General features: G+C 33.3%; 1 protein-coding gene across 2 annotated transcripts in view; it reads left to right on the forward strand.

Moving 5' to 3' along the window:
- rau (RA domain-containing protein rau) overlaps positions 1-24,411 on the forward strand; it is a 43,933-nt gene that overhangs the window by 12,169 nt on the left and 7,353 nt on the right. Inside the window, exons 2-7 of one of the 2 annotated variants that reach the window (XM_090413402.1) lie at positions 13,695-13,872; positions 14,075-14,159; positions 14,778-14,841; positions 18,163-18,295; positions 22,025-22,137; positions 23,567-23,636. In XM_090413402.1, coding sequence (XP_090269528.1) covers positions 13,695-13,872; positions 14,075-14,159; positions 14,778-14,841; positions 18,163-18,295; positions 22,025-22,137; positions 23,567-23,614 — 621 coding nt within the window. In that variant the 3' untranslated portion in view covers positions 23,615-23,636. The remainder of the gene's footprint in view (positions 1-13,694; positions 13,873-14,074; positions 14,160-14,777; positions 14,842-18,162; positions 18,296-22,024; positions 22,138-23,566; positions 23,637-24,411) is intronic. The other variant, XM_090413401.1, reaches the window with a different exon arrangement.

Genomic DNA, 24,411 nt, shown 5'->3' on the forward strand with positions numbered 1-24,411 from the left:
CCACAAGCGGTCATCTTTTTATTAATGCGAGAAACATTATGTTCATTAACCATTTCTCTTTCTTAAGTACTAACGTTCGTGTGTACATGTCGTGTATAATATTTTTTTCTGCAGTAATTCATAAATGGACCAACAGTTTAACAAATTAGGCATGTCATTATTATCCCCCAGACGTCCAAATGCTACATATGGACGCTTTCCAGCTTCAGCTTGCATGATACGATCAAAAGGCCGACTCAGATAACGTATATAATGACTCTTTATAAAGGCGAAAAAAAAAAAAAAAAAAAAACAGATGGGAAATAGCCGTAAGCTGCCCTTTTAGCATTAAAGAAAAGCTCCACAGGCTGTGGAAAAAGATGGCCGCAGGAAAAACATCTGTGTTCTAAATGGCCACAAATTTCACCGTGAAGCAGCAAGGAATAAAACAAAACAACCCAATAGCAACAAAAATATTATTTGAAAAAAAAGTCAGCAGCTATAGTTAACATTATATATATTCTGGTCAGTTTTCACGGATGGAATGCATTATAAATAAAATGATAAGATAAGGACCGGATTGTCGTTTTGTCAGCAATATGCTCGCTTTAATGTTCGAGGTCACCGTTACGCATCATAGTCAAAACCTTAGGTTTTTATTTTATGTGAAGGTTGAAAATATTAGCAGACGTTTTTACTCCTGTACTTATCTTATAGCCTCTAACGCAGCAAACGTTCATGAATTTCATTATAGTTTGTTATTTTTTATGAAGCAAGTCAGCATAGTTCAGCTTGTGGATTGCATTGGTCGTTTGTCTCACTCATAGCATAAAACTAAAAATATTTTAAATACATATTAAAATATTAATTAAATATGCTTTTTTAAATATTATTAAATATTTATTTAATATTAAATATAAAATAAATATTAAATAGAAAAAAATTAAATATTATCATCATTGCTGTTTTTAAAATACAAGTGACATTTTTAATTGTGTTTATAATATTCATTATTGAAGAATGTTTATCTGAAATTAGTAACGTTTAACATTATATTGACAAAAGATAGCGGACTCTGCTGTTCGAAACATCTTTCGAAATGAACGATAAATGGTATTTATTTGTGGGCGTTCTTCGCCGCCGAAAATGATTAGTAGCAAAATGCCTTATGGGCATGTCTGTCCATGGTCTGCCCTTCATACTGCATCTTTAATTTCTAAATCACTTGATGAAGTTTAAATTTGATATATAGATTGCTTATAAAATATAGTATCATGTTTCAATGCTGAACCATGTAATTTGATCGACTATTTTACACGAAACATACGTTAATTTGCTTGTTTAACGCATTTGGAATTCTATTATTGCTATTTTAATGCCAAGAAAGAACTGTGCGAGGAGAGATGTATACTTTTATATATTATGACGTACAGCGTTTAAGAGAGGAAAGAGGGGGGAAATGGGAGTATGTGCCAAATGTGTATTAGAAGTTGTGTCGAAAATTTTCCGTCTGCATTTGTGTATGGAATTTAGGATTGATCTCGTCCTCCCGGCTTTTCTGTGGTCTTCCTGTGGCTTCTTCCATCTCTGGGATGCTAACCTGATATCAGAATGCAACAATATCGCAAGTTAAAAATTTATTCCCATTCAAGTCATTTTTTTTTAGAAAATAAATTATGTTCATAGAACTTTTTTTTTTTTTTTAAATATACATTAGTACATATGTTGTGTTGCATTTTGTGACAATTTTCTCTAACTGTAATTTAAGGAATACATTGTCATGAACTCTAATATAGTAACGTATACGCAGTAATGACAGGAAATAACTGTTGGGGCCCAAAAGATTAAACTACTAAACTTACAAATTATCCAATTGGTTCTTGTGAAGCCAATTGCTCAACAGTGCAGTAGGAACATTGAGGACACCCGTCTGTGCACAAACAGGAAATTATATGATCGCAGTATTATAATTAAAATATGATACCAATATCTCGCTGTTGTACTGTTTTATTAAGAGTAACAATAGTAGTGTCTCCGGTGTGTGTGGGGGGGGATGGACACCCTCAGAGGGAGAGAAAGAGAGGGGGGGCAGTATATTTTAATATAATACTTACATTCACACTAGTCTATTTCTAGAACTTTCTGACATAAATAGAACTAAAGATGTTATCGTTCTTCTTTTAATAATTAGCGATTGATGTATCTTCTTCGGGCTATTTTAAATGCTTATTATAAATGAATTTAGGTACGATAACAATAAAGGAACAATCATCTTTAATATTCCATCAAGTTAAATCCTTGACTAGTAATAAATCGTATTATACTATATAAAACATAAGTAGCAATCGAGGTTTACTATTTGGCAGTGATTTATTTTCTTGTAGGTTTTTTATGCCTAGGATTTATTTTCTAGAAAGAAATAGTTTCTACCGATAATTTGATAAACTTGTTAATCATTGTTAGTATCGAGATTTAACTTAGTTGCTGTAAGCAGCTTTTGTGAAAATCAGCGATCTTGAACTGTTTGGAATTACAGCCCAATCAAAGCGAAAGGCTAAGAAGCCATGTGTGTGTGTGTGCGCGTGCGCATCCTCTAGTCGGTTTGCCTGTTTTGCATGATGAAAAACGTCCTTGTTTCCGGAAAGAAAACTCTACACCACCGCATGAGACCAGTTAACTCGCCATCAGCTGAAACACCCTTATAAAGGCTTTCTCCTGAAACGTGATTTCAAACCTAGGTGTTTCCAGTCGAAGGTTAAATGTCGCGACGTCCTCTCGATCGCCGTGCGGAGGCGTTCTATTTTCCATCTGCATATTTCGTTGTATAATTCATGTTTTTACATATCATCAATATCAGTTAGCTTCTGACCTTGAACATTTCGTTTTCTGTGTGGATCAGACATCGAACTCGTGGGCCACACGTCCTACTGCCTCATCTAAAACGCTCTACGTTTTTCTTGCTTTGCTCAGTTTTAATATTCCATACACATTACCTCCTCCTAACGCCGTCTTATTCACCAGTATCTTTTCAATCCTTCTCCATTTTCTGGTAGAAGTCCTATACTTTCACAATTTCATCACCTTGTTATCACTGCTGTTATTCTCTAAATAACAGCAGTGATGACAAGGTGTCAAATTGGATACTAGCACTTTTAAGCGACTCCGCTTTTAAGAATGAACGGCAACTCTAATAAAAAATAATGAAAAACATTTAACAAAGACATTTTTCTATAGGACAAAAATAATAACATAAGTTATTATGTTAACATTAGTACATTCCTAACTGATGATATTATTATTATTACGTGGCAGAGCCTCCGTAGCTCAGTTGGTATAGATGAAGAAGCCCTTTGGTTGGAAAGACCCGAGTTCGAATCTCGTCTAGGACACGAAGAATCTTAATCAGGAAATTTTAAATGAAGGTGAGATAGCCCGTATCTCATACGTAAGCGACAGGACTCCCACCCCCGGAAACTCGTTTTTCATCCCGCAAAAAGACGCCTGTCCCAGCAGAAGAATTGACTAAAGCTCCTAATCATAGGACTCAACTTGTTTTAGACGGACGAGAATTGGATGGTGAGATTATATGGTACCTCCATGGACTTATCGCGGGAGACCCAATCCACACTCTTCAAATTTATCTCGCAATCTATTTTGTCTATTCAAAAAAAAAAAAAAAAAAAAAACTTTCTAGGAGGAGAAAACCTGCTACCTTGTGTGAGATCAACCAAGTCACCTTCACTTGAAAAAGCTAATTTGTCTACGATGCCATTTGATCAGAAAGACCTGGGTTCGAATTCCGTCTAGGGCGCGAATTATAAGTTTTTCAGGCTGAAGGTGAGTTAGTCGATCGCATTAAAGAAGTAGCGGGATACCTCCCCCGGAAACTCGAGTTTTGCAGTACAGTGTGGAATGTTGTCGTGGCCTACCGCGATGATACTTGGGACTCGCTCGAGTAGGACATTTTGCATCTGCTCTATGAATATCCTAAATTATCAATACTTTTTTCCCCTATTTCGCATACGCCTATATAATATAGCTAACTGATTTTATGATATGCAATTATTGAAACGTGCATTAATACTTCAGCTTTATTGGTAGATGGTGGCCCTGCAATAATAATTAAGAGCTGGAAAGTTATTTAAAAATGAAGGCCAGGAAAGTTATTTAAAACGTGGCCATTCCAATTATATAACATAATCACTACAATGAAGCCAACTAATTTCCCCTCCTAAGAAAATAAACTATAGAATTTTTAGTCAAATCTTCATCAAACTAGTGTCCATCCTCAGCCATCACCAATAGCTAAAGCTCCATGAGCCAAGAGCTGCCAATGATTTTAGAGGTATCAGGGAGAGAGTACGGCAGATGAATGCCGTCATCTCGTGAACTTCAACCCTCACACTCGTATTGTCTGAAATAGTGAGTTCTACGGTCGATGTTTCTGAGTTTCCGGGGGGGGGGGGGAGGGATCACCTACTTGCTTGTGCCAGAGTTCGACTAACTGTGAAATCGGTTGAAAAAAGACCTAGAAGAAGTTAGTCTATTTGGCGACAAGAATCAGTCTTTCTTGTTGTGGTCTAGCATGATGTAACAGAAATGTTGCCACAAGTTACGCTAGCACCTCACTGTTAAGTATATTAGTTGTTTTTTACTACAGCACTCTGCACTTACTTCCCATTAAAATGGATTTTTTTTTACTATAAAAAATATATTAAGACAGCGTTGCATTTTTTTTTTTTTTTCACTGAATATCTTTTGATTTTGCCGAGAACACTTCCCATTGCACCTTCAATAATCGCTTAATTATATTTATTTTTAGTCAGTTTGCTAGTGGACCTGAAACGTATTTATATGTCACGTCCTGCTTGAGCTTTCAACCCAAATTAAAAAGGCCATACAGAATCAAAAAAGTTAATTACTCAAATAACTCTGCCTAAATTCTTCTATTATCAAATTGTATAAAAAAAGAAAAACTGTCCATGTCAAAGTTCATGATCCCTCATTCATTTGTAGCAAATTCAGTTTGTAAATCTGTTTTCGCCATTTATCAAACATCATTTAAATATTTGGCTTAAATTCAAACCATGTAGCAAATATCTTGAATCAAAAACTTTCAAACGCAAATCGTTTGATTACAACAAACAATAAAAGAAGCGCCCTCTTATAGAGCTGGCTCTGAAAAATGTGAGAAATTCACTAAAAATCGTCCTTCTACAGACGCACTTAGCACTTATTCTAATAGATGTTTTGTAATTATTCAGTGCGAAAATTGTTTGATTTCTTCATATATGTATGCTTGCTTTCGACCCAGATATCATTGCGTAGCGATTTTTTATTTTACTTATTTTTGTTTTTGTATGTATAGCGGCCTGAAATATACGTTTTTTTTTTCTTTTTTTTTCTTCCCCTTCTTCATATGCTGCGGCGCTCGTAATGTTGTAGTGACATGGACGTATCGCGTAAGAAAGAATGTATGGCTAGTGACAAAAAGTGACGACATACGGTCATGAAAGAATTTTGCTGGGTCAATGTACTGTAATCTCATTAGCGAATTAATTAAGCCCAGCAACGGAAATGATGCATGAAATAATGTCATAGATTATTGCAGTTTATCTTCTCAGAAATATCCAGTGGTATCATAAATGAGAATTTTAAATATAATAATCACATATCACTACATAAATTGAAAGTTTAAATATGACTTGCCATGGTTGTTTGCAGGTAACACTCTGAAAAGGAGTAAAAGAGGAGTAGGATGAATTTAGACGACACTCATGGAATTCGGCTGGGTTCTAATTACAGTTTATTTATACCCCAAATTATCTTAATTTCATCTAACAGGATCTTGACCTGCCCGGCCAAAACTTAAGTGGACTTTATAATTGATGCATGGTTTAAGGCTTCGGTTTATTCCAACAAATGGCGATAATAGTAGCTGTCTTGATGTCATTAGTATAAAACGTGTGTATATATTGGTTAGAATTAAATGGAAGTTGAAAATGATCTGCCAGAAGTAATAGCCATAAACTATGCACATTAGACGAACAGGAGGGGGGGGGGGGAAGGTTTCTAATAAGTTGTTTCCTCGACAACCACGTAATTGTTTATATTAGGAAACTTGGGGAAATTATATTTCTTAATACGCATATACAAAATCTCAGTCGGTATAGACGAAGCCCTTTGGTTGGAAAGACCTGGGTTCGAATCCCTTCTAGGACGCGAACCTTTATTGGCTTTTCAACTGAAGGTGAGTTAGCCAGTCTCATACAGTGGAAGGGTTTTTCATCAGGCAAACAGTCCCTGTAAGCACACATCTACAGACATAAAGTACCTTTAGAGAGATGTAGAGGAACAGCAAGCCGGCTGCATTAAACTGCCTAAAATCTGTAATTAGGGGACTCAGCGCTTCTTGGACAGACGAGAATCAGATGGAAAACGCATATACGTTATCTAAAAAACTATCAGTGAAGTAAACCATTATCGAAAACTGAACTTGACATTACTTAGAAATTAGTTTTTTAAATACTTCAGTTGTGCTGCTTTCCAACAATCAAATTCATCCTTTCTCTCTTTAAATAAATTTTTTTGCCTTAATTTTCTGGATATTAGCTAACGACCAGTCCTCGCCTTTCGCTGTCTTGAGAGGTTTAATGCATTTTTATCCAGGTGTTTTCTTGTAGTGTGTAGTATATTAGTCCCATGACTAGAGAATTAATCAAGTAAACATCCATCTTTAACAAGCCACTTCAAGTCTGCAGTGAGCAGGATGTTAGTTTCACACCGGGAAGTGAATTCATACCATCTAAAGACATTTATAACATCTATGCCACAATGGGATTCGAACTTACTGCCTGGGAGCTGGAAAGCAGAAACACACTATCCTCTTGGCTAACTAGGTCATTTTTATCTGATAGCTGCAGTCACTTCAATTATGGTTGATTGGTTGTTCAGTTAATTTGGTCAATAATGCGGTTTAAGGTACAAACAATTACTAGATCAGGATGATTTGGGAGCATCTCAATTTCTCCATTTTCTTATGAGTTTACATTTTATTTATATTTATATATTTTTATTGAAACAGGATAACTAGTTGCAAACGTCATAGTTGCTTTATTTTTAAGATTACATTTTATTTTTTTCACAAGAAGCATTTACACTTAATTGTATATAAAGGACAGTTTTCGAGTATTCCCTTTCCCTCTCTCCATCCACGCGCACACATTCATACATACTCAGTATGTATGAATGTGTGTGCGTCATTTTCCGTCGATCTGGACTAGATAGATCGACGGAAAAACATGGGTTTATGCTCGAATGTACCACATAAGTTATTTCAGAAATTGACTCCTAGCAATAAATGATATACTCTATATATATATATATTAAATTTCGTGTATAGAATACACGAAATACTACAGATAAATAGTGCAGTTAAACGAATTTTATAAGCTATATTTTGTAATCTCTCCATCTAATACCATTACTCCAATTAAAGTTTTTTAATATATTTTTTCTGAGTGTGCTTAAAAAGCAGTTATTCAAACCACAACCAGTTTTTTATCAAATTCGTGAACTAAATGACAAAAGTACAAGGTTTGATTGTCTTTTATATGGAATTTTTCCATAGCTATCGTGTATCTAACTTGTCATTACCAAGTTTTACAAGTAACTTTTATTTGTGACAGATTTCTTAATTTCTTGTAACTGCATACTATATTGGAGTAAGGAGAAAGACCTCTCATCACAAAATGTTCGTACAAAGATTGTGAAGTCGCTACCTATGAAAGTCATCTTTCATTATACATTCTGCAACTATAAGAAAACGTTATAATGAATTCTTATGCAAATTTTTTGCTACAGCATTACGTCAGTGGCTTTCACACCGTGGTTAGCATGACTAAAGTGCACAAGTCTGTCCACTGCAATGTGAAGTAATGTACAAATTTCAATGGCATAATTTGCATATCTCAAGAATTTCGTATAAATCAATTGGATATTTAAGCAAAAATTTCTGTTTGCAAGAGTGTATATATATATATATATATATATATATATATATATATATATATATGTGTGTGTGTGTGTGTGTGTATGTTTTTATAGAACAGAATTGGTGCAACTCAGTTTTATAAATTAATACTTACATACAAATAGCTAATATTTAAAGTCTTAGACATTAATAAATGAAGCTCAGTGGGTATCGATTTGTTGCTTTTCAACTCAAAGTAGGCTGTCTCAAAGAAATGGAAGGGTTTTCATCCTGCCTGCAAGACATGGAAACCGACCAGAAGAATATACACAATGATAATGCAGATAGGATTACCCCTCCCCCTATCATAAGTCAGATTTCTACGATGCCAAGTTTCTTAACTTGGTTATTAAGCAGGAAAGCAGTAATAAAAAGAATATGCAAGCTCCTGGGCAGAGTTTCATCGCATTTAAGTAGTCTAATACCAAGTTTGCCTGCCGAGTGGTTAGCGTATCAGCTCTCCAGCCAACAGGCTGCGGGTTCGAATCCCGCCGTGGGCATGGATATTTGTGATTGTCCTATAAACTTTGTGTGGAAAGGGAATCTGCGACCCTACCACTTATTCTAGCAGAAGACAATTGCCAAAACCATGTGAGGTACGGTAGTGACCATACGGCGTCTACAGACGTCAAATGTGAAAAAAATACCAAGTTAACTCGCATGCCGAAGGTTGTATTTTCGTAAGCTCTTGGTCACTTCCGAAACTTTGTTTAAAAAAAACAAAAAATGATTTCTTTTTCAACTTTAAATGCTTGGCTATAAAAAAATTATGGATATTTATTATCCTTTCTTTTAATTTATTTTCATAAATACTTATGATAATTATTTGTAATTTTTTAAAAACTGGGAACGCATGAAAATGTTTAAGACTGGGTGGCCCCACTGCACAAGTCTGGAAACTAATGTATTACATAGTTAATTTTTAGGCATTACCTGTACTTTCTTGCTTTATTTTTATAAATGGCTTGTATGGACTGCGACATCTAGTGGCAGTTTTGTTGTGTTTATATAAAAACAGAAGTGGCTCGCAGATAATTGAATGAAAATGTATTAGTAAATTATTATGAAATCTTAATGATTTCGTGATATTTATGATATTTATTAGGTAGAATTTTTCAGATAAACATTTCAGGCATTTTGTAGGTGCTACGTCTTGTTCTGCACTTTTTTAGAAGTCGATACTGCAACAGGTTTGTTCCATAAAGAGGGATCATTTTAAGAAAATTATATTGAATAACAGTATTTTGTTTATCAGGCCGAACATTTTCGAAAGTCGACAAAAGAAACAAATAATAAAATTTTGAAGATATTACTTTTTTTTTTCTTTGTGTGACAGCATATCATCATCATCATGGAATCGCGAAGTTGTATAGTAGTTTTTAAAAGAATATTCTAGACAAAGTCAGGAATTAATCTTTTTTTTAAAGTAATTATACTGAAATCGTATAAGTATATTTATATATATGTGAACTTTTTTTTTAAAATTATAGTGCGAGTTTATTAAGAAAGGAGAGCTGTATGATGATGAAACTGAATTGTTACAATATTGAAATATCATAGTGATTTCGTCATCCTATATTATTAGAACTTAAATGTATAAATGAGGTTAAAAAAAAATTTCTGAAAGATTTTTAAGAAATTCTAATTCAAAACTCAAATTATTAAACTGTCAGTTTATTGATTTTTAATGGGTGCAATGCAGTCAAGCTTGTTTAAAGAGCAACAGATTTATAGTATTTTAGGATAAAACCAAGATAAAACATCCATGATTAAAACACAAACGTTTGTGCGTGTGTTTGTGTTTTACACACAACACGAAATTTAGGAATTCCAGATTTCTGCTAAATGCCAGCATTTTTTTTTTTTCTTCATCTGAGCAAATTAGAATTATAATGCATATATTTAATGCACTTAAAAAATATTCTTTTGAATATTATGAATTAATTCTGAATAATTCATTTTTAAAGCTTATTATTAGCATTGTTTTCTTATCTTCCTTTCAAAGAGACAGTATCATAGTTCATATAAGAACAAAGCTTCCATCAATTTTTTTTTTTTTTTTAAATTCGTATCTTCATATTATTGTCATAATGAAATTAATGGATTAATCTTGCTGTTTTAGCAAATTATCATATAGAAGATATAACTAAGTAAAGTGAAGATCTGATCCTGACAGCCTCTATTTGGCCAGAATCCAGCTTGTTCTTCACCAAGCTTTTCTTCTACAATTCTTCTCAACCGTTTCTCAAGTATACTTGCATAGATCTTGCCAGGAACACTCAATAGGGAAATACTTCTGTAATTCTCACATTCAGTTTTATTTCCCTTTTTATATATGGGTACTATGAGAGCTCTACTCCAATCATCGGGAATTTGTCCCTCTGTCCAGGATTTCTGAACTATGCAGTGCAGCCACTGTAAGACTCTTATACCACCATACTTCAGCATTTCTGGTCGAAAATCATCTACTCCTGCTGCCTTTCCACATTTCAAGCCTTTGATGGCTTTTTCTACTTCAAGTATGGATATGTATTCCTGACTGCATGCCTGGTCAGTGTTTTTTATCACTTTGCTGTCATCAGTGCTTGTTTCATTTCGCAGTTTTTCAAAGTAATTACTCCATACTTCAAGGATATCTTTTTCTCCTGTTTTCATGTCACCTTTATCATCTCTAATTCCTTTTACAGCACTCTTTCCTCCATTCCTAAGCTTCTTCAACAACCTCCAGAATATTTTGCCACCTTCTTGATATTTATTTTCTATATTCTTGCCAAAGTCCTCCCATGACTTTTGTTTAGCTAGTTTTACACAGTGTTTAGCATTCTTGCATTTGTCTCTGTATTCTCTAAGAGCACAAGCTGACTTATTTGCCAGGAACTTTTGATAGGCTTTCTTCTTTTCCTTCACTGCCTCTTTAACTTCCTGTGTCCACCATGGAGTTCTAATTTTTCTATCCTTGCAGACAACTTCTCCACATGCCTCTCTAGCTGAATCAATCAGGGCTTCCTTCAAGGCTTGCCACTGAATCTCCAAGGTTTGATTCCTGTTCTCAAACTCTTTCATTTTTTCTTCAATAATCTTTGTGTATTTTAATCTACAGTTCACATCTGAGAGCTGCTCAACTTTTATTCGCTTTAAAACTTTCTTACATGTTATTCTTTTTAATATGAAATTCAATTTTATCTTGGTCAAGACTAAATAGACTTTAAGGCAAAAATATATTGGATATATAATTAAATCTATGTAGTTATATCTTCTGCATTGTAATATGCTAAAAACAGCAAGATGAATAACCATCAAAATATAAGCTTTAACACAAGGAGAAATATCTGGATTCAGAGTAAACAAATTTTAAAAAATGTAACATAATGTATTGACATAAAGAACTGTTGCATAGTAGTAATTTTCCCATCTCACGTAACCACTTGAAAATATTTCAGTGTTGGTTTTATTATAAATGGGAGATAATAATTTCTGTACTTATAAACTTGCTGGACACTAAGGCTCCTGCAAACCTGGGTACTGATACAGTTATTGCTGGCATTAGTGGCCAAATGGGTAATGCCTCAACTTTGTCACAGACAGACCACAGATCCAGATCATGGTGTAGCTTTTGTTAATTCCTGGTGTGAGACCAACATTTTGATTGTTGGATGAATCCATATAAAAGCATATATTTAGTCTCTAGATTAAAGTTATTAACCAACCAGTATGTTTACCTTTTTGCTTAATTGCATTTCTGTAGGTTCTCAAACTCTCTCTGGCTGATTTGCTATAAATAAAATTAAAAAAATTATAAATGGGAGAAAATTTCTGTATACTTACAAACTTGCTTGAATTCATAATTGAGTATGAATATATATTAAGTATAATTATTAATTATGCTTTTTTTAAAGATTGACTAATAATCAGTATTATTTGTTCCACTAGTTTCTGTCATTTATATGGAATGTGGTCTCATAAAACTGACATTTCCTAGGCTTAAGAGCAGTAATAATCAAGAATGGGAATTTAATAATTGCTTAATCACTAAAGAGGTGCTCACTTTCCTTGAAATATAAATTTTTTTGTGTACTTTTTATATTTTTTCTGTAGTTCCACTGAAGTGCTAATGTCTGTCCTTGTTACTGCTTATTGCTATTAACCCACTGTAATTGATATTGCTGGTGGATGTATGTTCAATAATAACTCTTGTCATCTACATTTCTTAGTAAACTGATATGCATTACTATATATTCCATGATTAAAAAAAAAAAAATTAGGACACTTAGGCATTTCTTTTGCTGTTGAACTTATGTGGTGGTTTTGCAAAGGATATAGTATGACATTTCTATGTAGCTTATAAAAAACAAATTATTTCCAGAAATGAAATTCAGTCGACTTGTATATGTATTAAATATACACATACAGAATGTAGTTATCAATGGATATTACCTTTTTTTGGTAATATCCATTGATAATTAATACCACAAAATAAACCAGCCAGAACACACACATACACACAATTAATAGACATATAATACACTGGCCTTTATAGCTTATAATATAATCCTTAGTTGCTTCATTTGTAATTCCAAATAACAGCAACATAATTATTATTCCAGGTCTCCATGGAGTCATAACTCATCATGGAAGGCCTATCTTAAATGACACAAACTGTTATACCACTCCTTAAATGCATTTACCATCTGTATATTCACTACCCTGTCAACTAATGAATTCCATAGTCCAACCACCCTTCATGCAGAAAAAGCCACTCGTCACCTCTTTTTCGTAACTTCCAGGGATGGCCTCTTGTTCCTTCCCCCTTGTTTTATTCTGTGTTCTGGTTGTTTTAATCTCCCCTGTGTCAACCCCTTACATGCCTCTCAACATTGTTCTTGTTTTAAGTGACGTGACAAAGATAATTTTTTTTTTTTTCCCTATGGAGCTATTTACTACAAGTGTGGTTAATGTACATGACCATTATAAAATTTTTGTCGACATTTTCAAAAGTGCTTTAAAAAGGTTATTATTATAATTATACCCTCCATGGAGTCAGCAGACTCATTGTGGGAGGTTCATTCAACTGACAAGATATTTATTGTACTGAATCTTAAAATCCTAAACCTTCTCTACATTAACAGCATATTTCAGTAATGTGTTCAATTAACTCACCATTTTTTATGTAAAAAAAAATCTATCCTTCACACCCTTCTTTGCCACACTCTTACATAATTTCCAGGAATGACCTCTGGTTCTTCCCCTCTTGCCTTTTACTCGTTTTATAATCCCCTCAGAATTAATCCGATGAAATCCCCTCACTAACTTAAACACCTATCATATCACCTCTTTTCCTCCTATCCACCAAACTCTGCCATCCACATTCCTTTAACCCCTCTCTCCATAGCCAACATTTCAGAGTCCTGATATTGTCTGTCATTTGTCTCTGGACCCTCTCCAATGTTTCCACATCCCAATGAAATCCAAGTGACCAAATCTGAGCACAATAATCCAAGTGTGGTCTGACCAGTGCTTAATACAGTGGCACAGTTTGTCAGGGTTATGCTTATCCACTCTAGATGGACATGTTTCCTGATAGGAGATCAATAATATTTAAATAAAACTTCAAATTTCTGAAATTGCTATTAAATTTAAATAATTTTATGTAGTGAATATCATTGTGATTTTGATTTCCTTATAGGCTGTGATTAAAGTATATGCCAGAGTTCTGTGTATCGACATGGAATACAAATCAATGTCTATACAACCAGAAACAACAAGCAAGGATGTTGTTCGAAGTCTTCTGAATAAATTTAAAATGAAACACAGAGATCCCAACCTCTTTTATCTTACAATGGAAGTTTGGATGCGGAAAAAAGGTATTTTGAGATTAAACAATTCTTAATATTCCATTACAGTGCATTCATGGTTAAAACCATTTTAACAGTTATTATGAAAAACATTTCTTATTGATATCTTTTAGCAATTTAGTTCATTTATTAAGTAGCAATTCTGTATTAGACTTGTAAAGAATTGTTTGTGAATATTTTTACCATAATCATAGCCTGTTTTTCATTTCAGGTGTGCCACTTAGATCTGTGATAGTTTTGGATGATGAGGCACATCCTGCAGTGTTACAAGCTTGCCATCCACAAGGAGATTCAAAGTAAGTTTCCATCATTTCGATGAATGCTTTTAAATATCAGACTTACATAAATAAACATTATACTCATTTTCAATAATATCTCTTCCATTTTATGTTAACACTATCTGTTAATAAAAAAACGAGAGTAAAATGACTAATTGCATAAAATATAATATAAAAACCGAGATTATATTTATAAATAAAAAATTAATTATATAATACAGCAGCTCTCCTTTTCTTTTGAAATGTATCCATGACTTAAGTAAATATTATCTATAATGACATTTATGTTTGGGAGGGGAGAACAACAACCTATTTGTTAAATGTATTTTTTATTCACAAATTTCCTTAAGAAATAAAATTCAAATAAATTTTAAGCTACTATAGATTATATAGTAGCTTAAAATTATATAGTATCATATACTATAGATTATATAGTGGCTTAATTAATTTTTTTAAAGTTTTTATTCTTTTGCACTTGTATAGAATCTTAAGACACATAAAGCTATCGTTATCTTTTTTTCCCCCATCTTTGCCATATAATCTTTTTCTATTTTAATGTCATATTTTTAATACATGTATATTAACATTGATTTTTACTTACAATTTTTTTATTTTTTCTCTTTTTATTTGTTTTAGATTTTCTTTGCGGATGAGACGAGGTGGTCTTGTAAAAGTTTATGGCAGCTGTTTGATGTCTGGAGTAAGTTTCTCTAAAATTGCATGTTATTTTTTATTTTTTATTTTTATTTATTTATTTTTATTTTTTGCTTTTTTTTTCCACTCATCAGCATATCTTTTGTATGGTAGTGTTGAACTCAACTTTTGACTTGGTTGATCAGCAAATAAAAATCCTCTCAAATTATATTAATTATTGCACATGCAAACACAATGCATACTATAAATTGTGATGCTAGTTCTTTTCTGGGATTATTCATTGATGAAAAATTTTATTTTACATATTTTTGCAAGTACCTGCCAATCACTTCTATCCAATCACTTATGCTGGGTGCAATCTTATCAAAGATTGCACCCAGCACAAGAATAATATAAATTAATAGCATACATTAATAAAGATAACAACAGTAATATATACAGTACATTATGCTGCAAGTAACTAGGATGGAGCAAAATTCTTACATTAAAATCATGATGTTGCTTGGAAGAATATCAGAAAGTTTCGCAAAAGAATAGTGAACAATCGATAGTAAAATAATAGTGAACTGTAGAAATAATCCTGACAATTTTCATCTTTCTAATAATCATGTAATAGTCAGATTGAATCAGAAATCATATTCAGTTGAAGTAGTTTTTATTGTTTCACCTTATGTCAATGGATTGCAAGGGGATATTCAGTTGTTGGCAGATGATGTAAAGTTGGGAAGGGTTATTAGTAATTCTGCAGATGTGGTAGTCCTTTAGGAGGATTTGAATAGGCTGGACAGATCAGCAAATGAATGGGATATCAGTTTAATTCAACCAAGTGTATAAAGTTTTGAAGTTTAGGATACATTGATGGGAGGCTGCATGCTCTGTTGGAGGAAGTGGGGAAGGCAAGGGACCTTGGAGTGATAATTGATAGAAACATGAAGTTCAGAAGACATGTTACAAAGGTGGTGAAGGCAACCCAGAGGATTGTTGTAATGCTGAAGGATGCCGATAGCAGAGATAGAAGAGTTGTGATTTCACTGTATAAAACCCTCATCAGAATTTGTGCTCTGATTTGGTCACCAGGACTTGAAGGAGATAAATTAACCTTGGAAAGAGTAGAAGCAGATAACAAAAATTATAACAGGACTGTACAATGTTAGTTATGAGGATAGACTGAAGGAACTTGGGCTGCAAAGTTTAGTAGATGGAGAGGTGGTATGATCGAGACATTGAAATTGTTGAGAGGTACTGATAGGGTTGACACTGGAGGGGGGGGGTGTCTTTCATATGGCAGAACAAAGGGGGGACCAAGGACAAGGGGGTCATCCCTGCGCATTGCAAAAGGAAGTCTTGAGCAAGAGGGTGAGGAGTGATTTTTTTACATGGAGGGCAGTTGAACAGTGGAATACAATGCCTAATAGGGTGGCGAGAGAATGAACAGTGAATGAGTTTGAGTGGTATGATAGACTTTGTGTTCTTTAGGATGGGCCTCTCATGATGAGTCTTATGATTCCATCTAGGTCCTCAATAAAAGTATTTGTGTGACATCAAGTGTTTCATTTCAAGAGGACAGATATTAGAGTTTAGCATACTGTAAAACCCATGAATGGTTAGGAACCTGTAGTAGCATATACCAGGTGATCCAAAAGTAACAGAAAAAGTAAAAATTCAATAATTTGTAAAGTATAGACAGTAGCAAGATGCAGTTTTCATAGAAAGACATGGGATTTTTTTTAATAACGAAATATTTTATTCCCAGAATTACATTTGCCACCAACAGGTGGCGCTTCAGTTGTGCCAGTAGTGCAGCACAGTTCGCAACGCAGCTAGGATTACAAAGTCTCAATGTGACTGCCGTCAGACGTGGCATGACAATCTGCACAGCATCGAAGAGTGTTTCAGCTGTAATTCCTGTCACATGATGGCGAATAGCTTCTTTCAACTTGGCCAATGACGTCAGCCGACCTCTGTACACCTGTGACTTTAAGTAGCCCCATAACCAAAAGTCACAAGGTGTAAGGTCTGGAGACCTTGGTGGCCATTCGTGCAGAAAAGAGCGACTGAGGACATGGTCATCACCAAATGTCGATTGCAGCAGGTGCTGGACAGCACTTGTGATGTGTGGAGGCGCTCCATCCTGCATGAATGTTACACTACGGAGTGCTTGCCTCTCTTGCAAGGAGGGAATGATGCTGTCTCTTAAAAGCGCTGCATAACACTTGCCTGTGACAGAAACAGTTTGAAATGTACCGCTGTGGACTTCTTCAAAGAAAAAGAGGACTATAATGAATGATGCAGTGAACCCGCACCACACTGTCACCTTTGGCTGATGCAAAGGAGTTTCCACAATCGCGTGTGGGTTCTCTCTCACCTAGATATGGCAGTTGTGTGCATTAACTAAAAGTGCTTTATCTCGTAATGATAACATGCCTCACCTTGGCAGAATGTTTAACTTCGGTAATAAACGTTAAATGCTGAAAGTTTAGCTTCAGTATTCACTACATCTAAAATTTACGTACCTCGCAGTTTAAACAGCGACAGGTAGCAGCTTTGGGACCGCTGCAGCGCCACCTGTTGGTGACAAATATAACTATTCTGGCAATAAAATTTTTCATTATTAAAAAAAATCCCATGTCTTTCTGTGCATTTCTGTGAAAACCGCATAGTGCTACTGTCTGTGCTTTTCGAATTATTGAATTTTTACTTTTTCTGTTACTTTTGGATCACCCGGTATATATGCTGCAGTATTGTCCTCTTTTAAGAATAGAGAGTTCTTTTGTCAGCTGCTAAAAAAAGATCTGACTTCTATTTTTGTGTAAAGGTGCACAAAGCTATTTCAAATCTTCTGAAATAATTTATGAAGGTAATTTGGTTGGCAGGAAGTCATTTTCTGGACTAGTCTCATATATACTGAAAATTCTGGTTCTTCTTTCTTATAACACAGACAAACAAGCTATTAAGCTCCTAATCTTCTAGACTTGGTTTCTTAATTGTTAATTCCAAATAATCCTAATAAGTTAGTAAAGTGATGAAAGTTGAGTAATGCTCATTAAGTATCATATTTCATTGTATTAATGATTTAATGATGTTGTTTGTATGCAGTCCTTTTACTGCACAAACGATAGCAGTTATTTTTAATATGTGATACTGTGTAGAATTGGGGTTCTCAAATGAGGATTCATAAGAGATTTGCAGGGGGGGGGATTTAATATTAGCATTTCAAATATTTTTGATTTTTTTAGAATATTTGACATTTTATGAGCAACATAATATAAAATATGACATGTGATATTTAAATTAAACCTGAAAATATGATTATTTAGACTAATTTTATCATTAAATTATAAATTTATCACTTATAATCCTTTTGTAGGCTTTATATAAAAGTCTTCTGGTGTCAGAGAGAACAACAGTTGAAGAATTGATTCAGTTGGTCCTACACTGCTACAACAATCAAGAAAGGGCTTCCAAGTTTGCCTTGTTTGAAGTGTGTACAAGTAAAAATTGTAAGTTATAATACATATATAATATTAAGGAGAAAAGGTTTCTTTTAAATTATTGAATAGAATATGCATTACACTTTGTACCAAAAATTTGTTTATTTTCTGATTAAAAAAACAAACGGGAAATTTACATTTTCATATTTTATTTCATAACTCAAAATCTTCATTTCAAAATGAAGGAAATATTCTAAAATTTTGAATACAAAATTGATATCAAATTAGCTATCACTTAAGTTTTGTAGTTTTGTTTTCAACAGAAAGAGAGAGAGAGAGAGAGAATTCTTGAGTTTGAGAATAAGTATCATTTAAACAAACTTTTAGTTACTTAAATATAAAGAGCTAATAAGCTTCATTTCGGCAATGAAAACATTACTTAAATTAAGGGGATATTAAATCCCACATAGTTTTAAAACCGAATAAGAAACTCAAAGATTGGAATCAGTTTCTTGCCGAATATAGTAAACTATAAAGTATCGGCGATCACTTAGCGTGAGCTAATGCAAGTGACCCTAGTACGTAGTACAATACCGGACGACTCGTTGCAAAGGTGGGAAAAGTTCAGATCGCTATTCTTAGGTATTTTCCATAATGTAAAAACACATTTCCTAGGAAATGTATGCTGTTATTACATTATGGAGGGAGGTCACTACCCAGACCGGTTTCAGCCTTTTTTTGAGGCTTCATCAGTGAGTAGCTAGACCTAATACCAAAGTGTATAGCGAAAAGAACTTATATACTCTGCGATACGAGTAACTTAATGGTTGCACCTGTTTGGAAACTCGTATCGCAGAGTATATAAGTTCTTTTCGCTATACACTTTGGTATTAGGTCTAGCTACTCACTGATGAAGCCTCAAAAAAAGGCTGAAACCGGTCTGGGTAGTGACCTCCCTCCATAATGTAATAACAGCATACATTTCCTAGGAAATGTGTTTTTACATTATGGAAAATACCTAAGAATAGCGATCTGAACTTTCCCCACCTTTGCAACGAGTTGTCCAGTATTGTACTACGTACTAGGGTCACTTGCATTAGCTCACGCTAAGTGATCGCCGATACTTTATAGTTTACTATATTCGGCAAGAAACTCTCTGATTCCAATCTTTGAGTTTCTTATTCAGTTTTAAAACTATGTGGGATTTAATATCCCCTTAATTTAAGTAAACTTTTAGTTAAATAATAATAATTTGATTATTTTACCATAAAGAAATTCACATTGAATTTTTACTACCTGAGAAGACCATAAATATAGTCAAAAAATGGACCAGATCCTATATAATGTTACATTATGCATAGTGTGATTAAGCATTATCATGCCACAAACACACAAAATCCCAGTGCTAGGACACCCTTCATAATGGTTGTGGGTGCTTCATCAATGAATGAGTTTAAGGAGAGGTATGATAGGTATAGTAGGAATGATGGCTACTGTGTAAATAATGGATTTCCTGCAATGAGTCTTTTGATTCCATGGAGATGTCTGTAAAAAGAAAATAATAATATATGTATGTCTCTTATCCAATGAGTTTGTCACCTTGTTATAGTACATAAGCAAGATTGCTAAAACATGACCTCCCTTTAACAAATCCATGCTGACCATCATTGAGAATACTGCTGTCAATCCAATTATGAATCCTCCAAACCACACCAGCTTCTCCAACACCTTTTACCACAACCCTTTCTCTCTTTCTATCTCTTTAGGAACCTGCCTTTTGTGCTTTTAGTTATGTAATGATTCATATTTAATGCTAGTTGTATATTTGTGCATTTATCCCAAACCCAGATTAAGCCACTAGCTAAAGTGGCAGAACTAGTAGGTTTTATTAAATAATTATTACTACCTATAAATGCAGTGTTAATTATTTTTTTATTACATTAGTTTTTTGTCTAAATGAAATAAAATTAACATACTCATCAATATTATATGCAGTTGTTACCAATCTACCATTTTCATTCACTAACATCATTCTCCCATAATTTTTTTCTCCTATTTGCCACATATTGAAAGAACTCGCTAGGATTTTTCTTGGCCAATTTCTGCTTATACTGCACTTTAACTATCCTTATAAACATCTTCTTGGTTTGCTCTTCATGCTCCTTGTACAATTGATTATTATACTTTAACTTGTTCTCTTATATATGAAACTTATAGGGATCAAAGGAACAGTTTGTTTCCTTTAGAATAGCATAAGTGCTACATGACTTTGGCAAGAACGTTTTTAATAGTTTGTTACAGATAGCAAGCGATTTCACTGTAGCAGTGTTTGCTGTTGCAAGGGTTGACTGTACATGTTTACTAGAGTTTTGATTAAAACTAATGTATGCATTCTGGATTTGAAAATTTTTACTGCCCAAATTATGTTCATGTTTACAACTAAAAGCAGTATTATTAAAATAAGCTTTCACGGCAAAAAATTTAAGGCCTATACATGGGCACTAAATTTGAGTGGTTCATGCATAATGTACTCAGACCTTTGGCATATTGGTATTTTTAATGTGCATGATAAATATAATTATTTACTTACTACAAAATTCATAATTCAGTAGATGCCCACTGTAGCAAACCACTAGGGACCAGAGACATAGTTTGATATAGTTCAAGGTTTACTATATTGAATTTAGAGAACAAGCTGACTAAGAAATTGTTCTGAATTGTGGGAAAAATCAATCGCAAGAAACAGAACAAAGGAAATGGTGGAAAATTGCATAGAATAAAAAAGAGATTGGCAGGAGCCATACATAAAGCACACAACGTACAAATACATTTTGAAATGTTCTGTTAGCACTAATTAATGCCACTTACTTCATAATAAATTAAATATGTGCTGTTTTGCACCATTAAAAAAAAAAACCCTGAAAACTCCATCAGTCATTCAGCTTTATAATTGGTTGCATCCAGAATTACAAAGGAGAAGAGGACCTGAGTGATGAACATCAATCAGCCTGAGGGGAGGGGGAAAAATGATTGACACAAGTGGTGTGAATGTTGGCTTCCTACTTGGACTAAGACCCAGCTGGCATCTATTAGAACTGCAGATTAAAGAAATTTCGCTATTAATATATAGTATTTTTTTAATTCAGAGTAAAAGTTATAAAATTTGTTTGTGTAATAACTTGTTTTGGCTTTGAAAGATTCTTTATTCGTAAAGTAAAAAATTCTCAGCTTCTGATTAAGAAGTTGAGTTGTTTTTGACCTACATTTTTGACTTTAATAATACAATCTTTACATATTTAGTTCATTAGGAATATTTTAGATACATGCCATGAATTCAAGCCATTGTAACATTTCAAAATTTAAACATTAATTTTGGATTTTCATTTTTATAATTTCATATTCTTCTAGCTCTTATGTCTCATTGTTATTTTGCATTTGTACTTTTCATGTTGTCATTTTGTTTATATATATATATGGTTTCTGCCAGTGTTCTGTCATCATTGTATGATTTCCTGCCATTTATTTTTTTTTTCTACTTATCATTTTTTTAGGAAATTCACTATCATGAAGGTCTTGAGATTCTACTATTTATAATAGTCAACTTAAAATAGCATTAGTTCTATGGGACTTAGGTTGGAACTTTTTTCGTAGTTCGTTATAGTGCATTATTTCATTATAGTGGTATTTACATCATCTACTGTATAATGAAATCATTAGTAGCAATATAATAAAATAATATTGGTTGCAGCTTTATTATTATGACTATCATTTTATTGAAAATATTTCTTTTCTTTTTAGATGAAAGAAAACTTCATTTTCAGGATTATCCCTTGTTAGTTCAGAAAGAATGGCCTAATCTTCAACAGTTTTCATTTCATCTTCGAAGAAATCTTGAAGGATTACAACGACAGGTAAGGATGTTTTGAAAAAGAAATTCTTTTTCCATTAAGAACTATAAACTTAAAATATTAACTGAACTTATATGGCTTAGTTTTTTTTTTCATTTTCTTTAACTTGCCAGATAAAGAGGCCTTTATATTTATAGTCATCATGAGAGTAGTGACTGTGTACTGATATTTCATGAGTGCATCTACATTCATCCCAATCCCTAATATATATATATATATATATATATATATATATATATATTAGTGATTTAGGTTAGAGGGTAACTTTATATTATATTGTTTGTTATATTACTACCTCAAGATTTTCAGATAGATAGATAATATACAGTGTGTATTTTAACATTAAATGTAAAAGTAATTGTTACAGATCAAGGGAAACATGGCTATGAAAAAAAAAAAAAACTTATCACTCAGCAATTGATGTTTTTGTTAAGTATTGTGTGAGGGATAGCATATTATTCCTCATATGATTATCTTTAGTTTCTCATATTATTATCACATCTGCCTTTTCATGTTATGCTCAATGGTCTCTCACAGCCTGGTAATGTAGCTGCTTTGAAACCTGATAAGTGCTTATGATAGGGCAGTCAATTGTACTTGCATAGTCTACTATGTCTGTAAATTGTGTGTGTTCTTCTGGTCAGTTTACCTGCTGTGAGATGAAAAGCTTGAGTTTACAGGAGTAAAAAAACATCTCAACTCTGTATGAGACCAGCTAGCTCACCTTGTTCATCATGTCCTGGACGGGATTCAAACTCAGTTCTTTCCAGGCAAAAGACATTGTCAATACTGATGAAGCTACAAAGATTTATTATTAATTACATATCTCTGTTTCTGTTTTCTTTCTTTCTTTTTTTTTTTTTTTGGATGAAATCACCTCGGATCAGAAATTCTTATTTTGAACACTTGAATTAGATTTATATTGAAAATGATTGAAATGAAATTTGCAATTATATTCATTAACATGGTCAGTTTGTGTTGTATACTACAAGATTTAATTTGTATACCAATACATTAATATCCAAAAATCTTGGCTCTAGTTGAGTGTCTCTGTTTCACCATTGCTTTCCCCAACCCCTTGTCTTCTTTACCTTAAAATAAAATATGAGCACTTGTTTATTACCATATTAATTTAAATAACCTTTTAATTCCTCTAAAAATGAGCTTAACTGTGTATGGTTTATGTTGAGCATTTGGTGACTGCATTATTACCAATCCTAAAAATTTATGTAAATGTTTTGAGGATCTTTGATTCTTTTGTCTCTTCTTTTTTTCTGTGATTGCACTGGCTTTTCTAACCTGCATGTAATTATTATATAACTGTATAACATTATTTCATGCATTTATTAAAAACTATCACATTATATATTGCTTGTAATGCAGCATGATATTCTAAAAAAAAAGCACTTTTGCACTATTTCCTTCTTTTCAGGGTTGGTTAGGACCAAATGCTACCTTTTGTTTTAAACTTTTTGTCTGACTACAGAACCTTTCTTTAACAGGTAAGATGAATATTTTATGATGACAGCTGTTGCTTACTAACAAACTTATTTTGAGATGAGATTATATGTTATGCAAACTTTTAGATATCCTATTTTATAAAATTTATGTTTATCCAAAGTTTGATTTAATGTGCAATTCTGGGGGGGGGGGACTTCTTTATACAGTATTTTTTTCGTATTTCTCAATTCACAGAAATTTGCTGTATATAGCAATTTTAAATATTTGGTTATGAAATGATTAGATTTGAATAGTTGGATGAGAATGTAACTCAGTCAGAAGTGACAATGCCCTTTGGGTGGAAAGACCTGAGTTTGAATCTTGTCAAGTACTCGAGGAATCTTTTATAAATGCTTAAATGGTAGGCAAACATCAGAATGGGAGAATTGGATGAGACTTATTTTTGCCTACCTCTAGTCCCATGCATTATTCTACGAAGGAAGAAGTAGAGCTATTTTTTATGTCATTAGAGAATGCAGATGATAAAGAGAAAAGTTGTCCTTGTTTAAAGATCTAAACAGTAGAGTATAAGAAATGAATACTAGACATAAAAATGTTTAGAAAAATTTAGAGAAAAGATCAGAATTAATAATAATGTTCAGTGCCTGCTGGATTTCTATTAGAACATGACTAGTCATTACTAACACCGTGTTTTAACATAAAGATGTGCACAAATTCACATGGGAAGATGGCACAAAAATAAGAAAAGTCTCATTGAATGTTATTGTTGAGTAATATCTTCATGCTGGTTTAGGATCCCTCTAGGGCAGGGTTTCC

Source organism: Typopeltis vanoorti, chromosome 24 (genome assembly GCF_054136105.1).
Source record: "Typopeltis vanoorti isolate ZY-2024b chromosome 24, IOZ_Tvanoo_1.0, whole genome shotgun sequence".
Classification (NCBI taxonomy): Eukaryota; Metazoa; Arthropoda; class Arachnida; order Uropygi; family Thelyphonidae; genus Typopeltis; species Typopeltis vanoorti.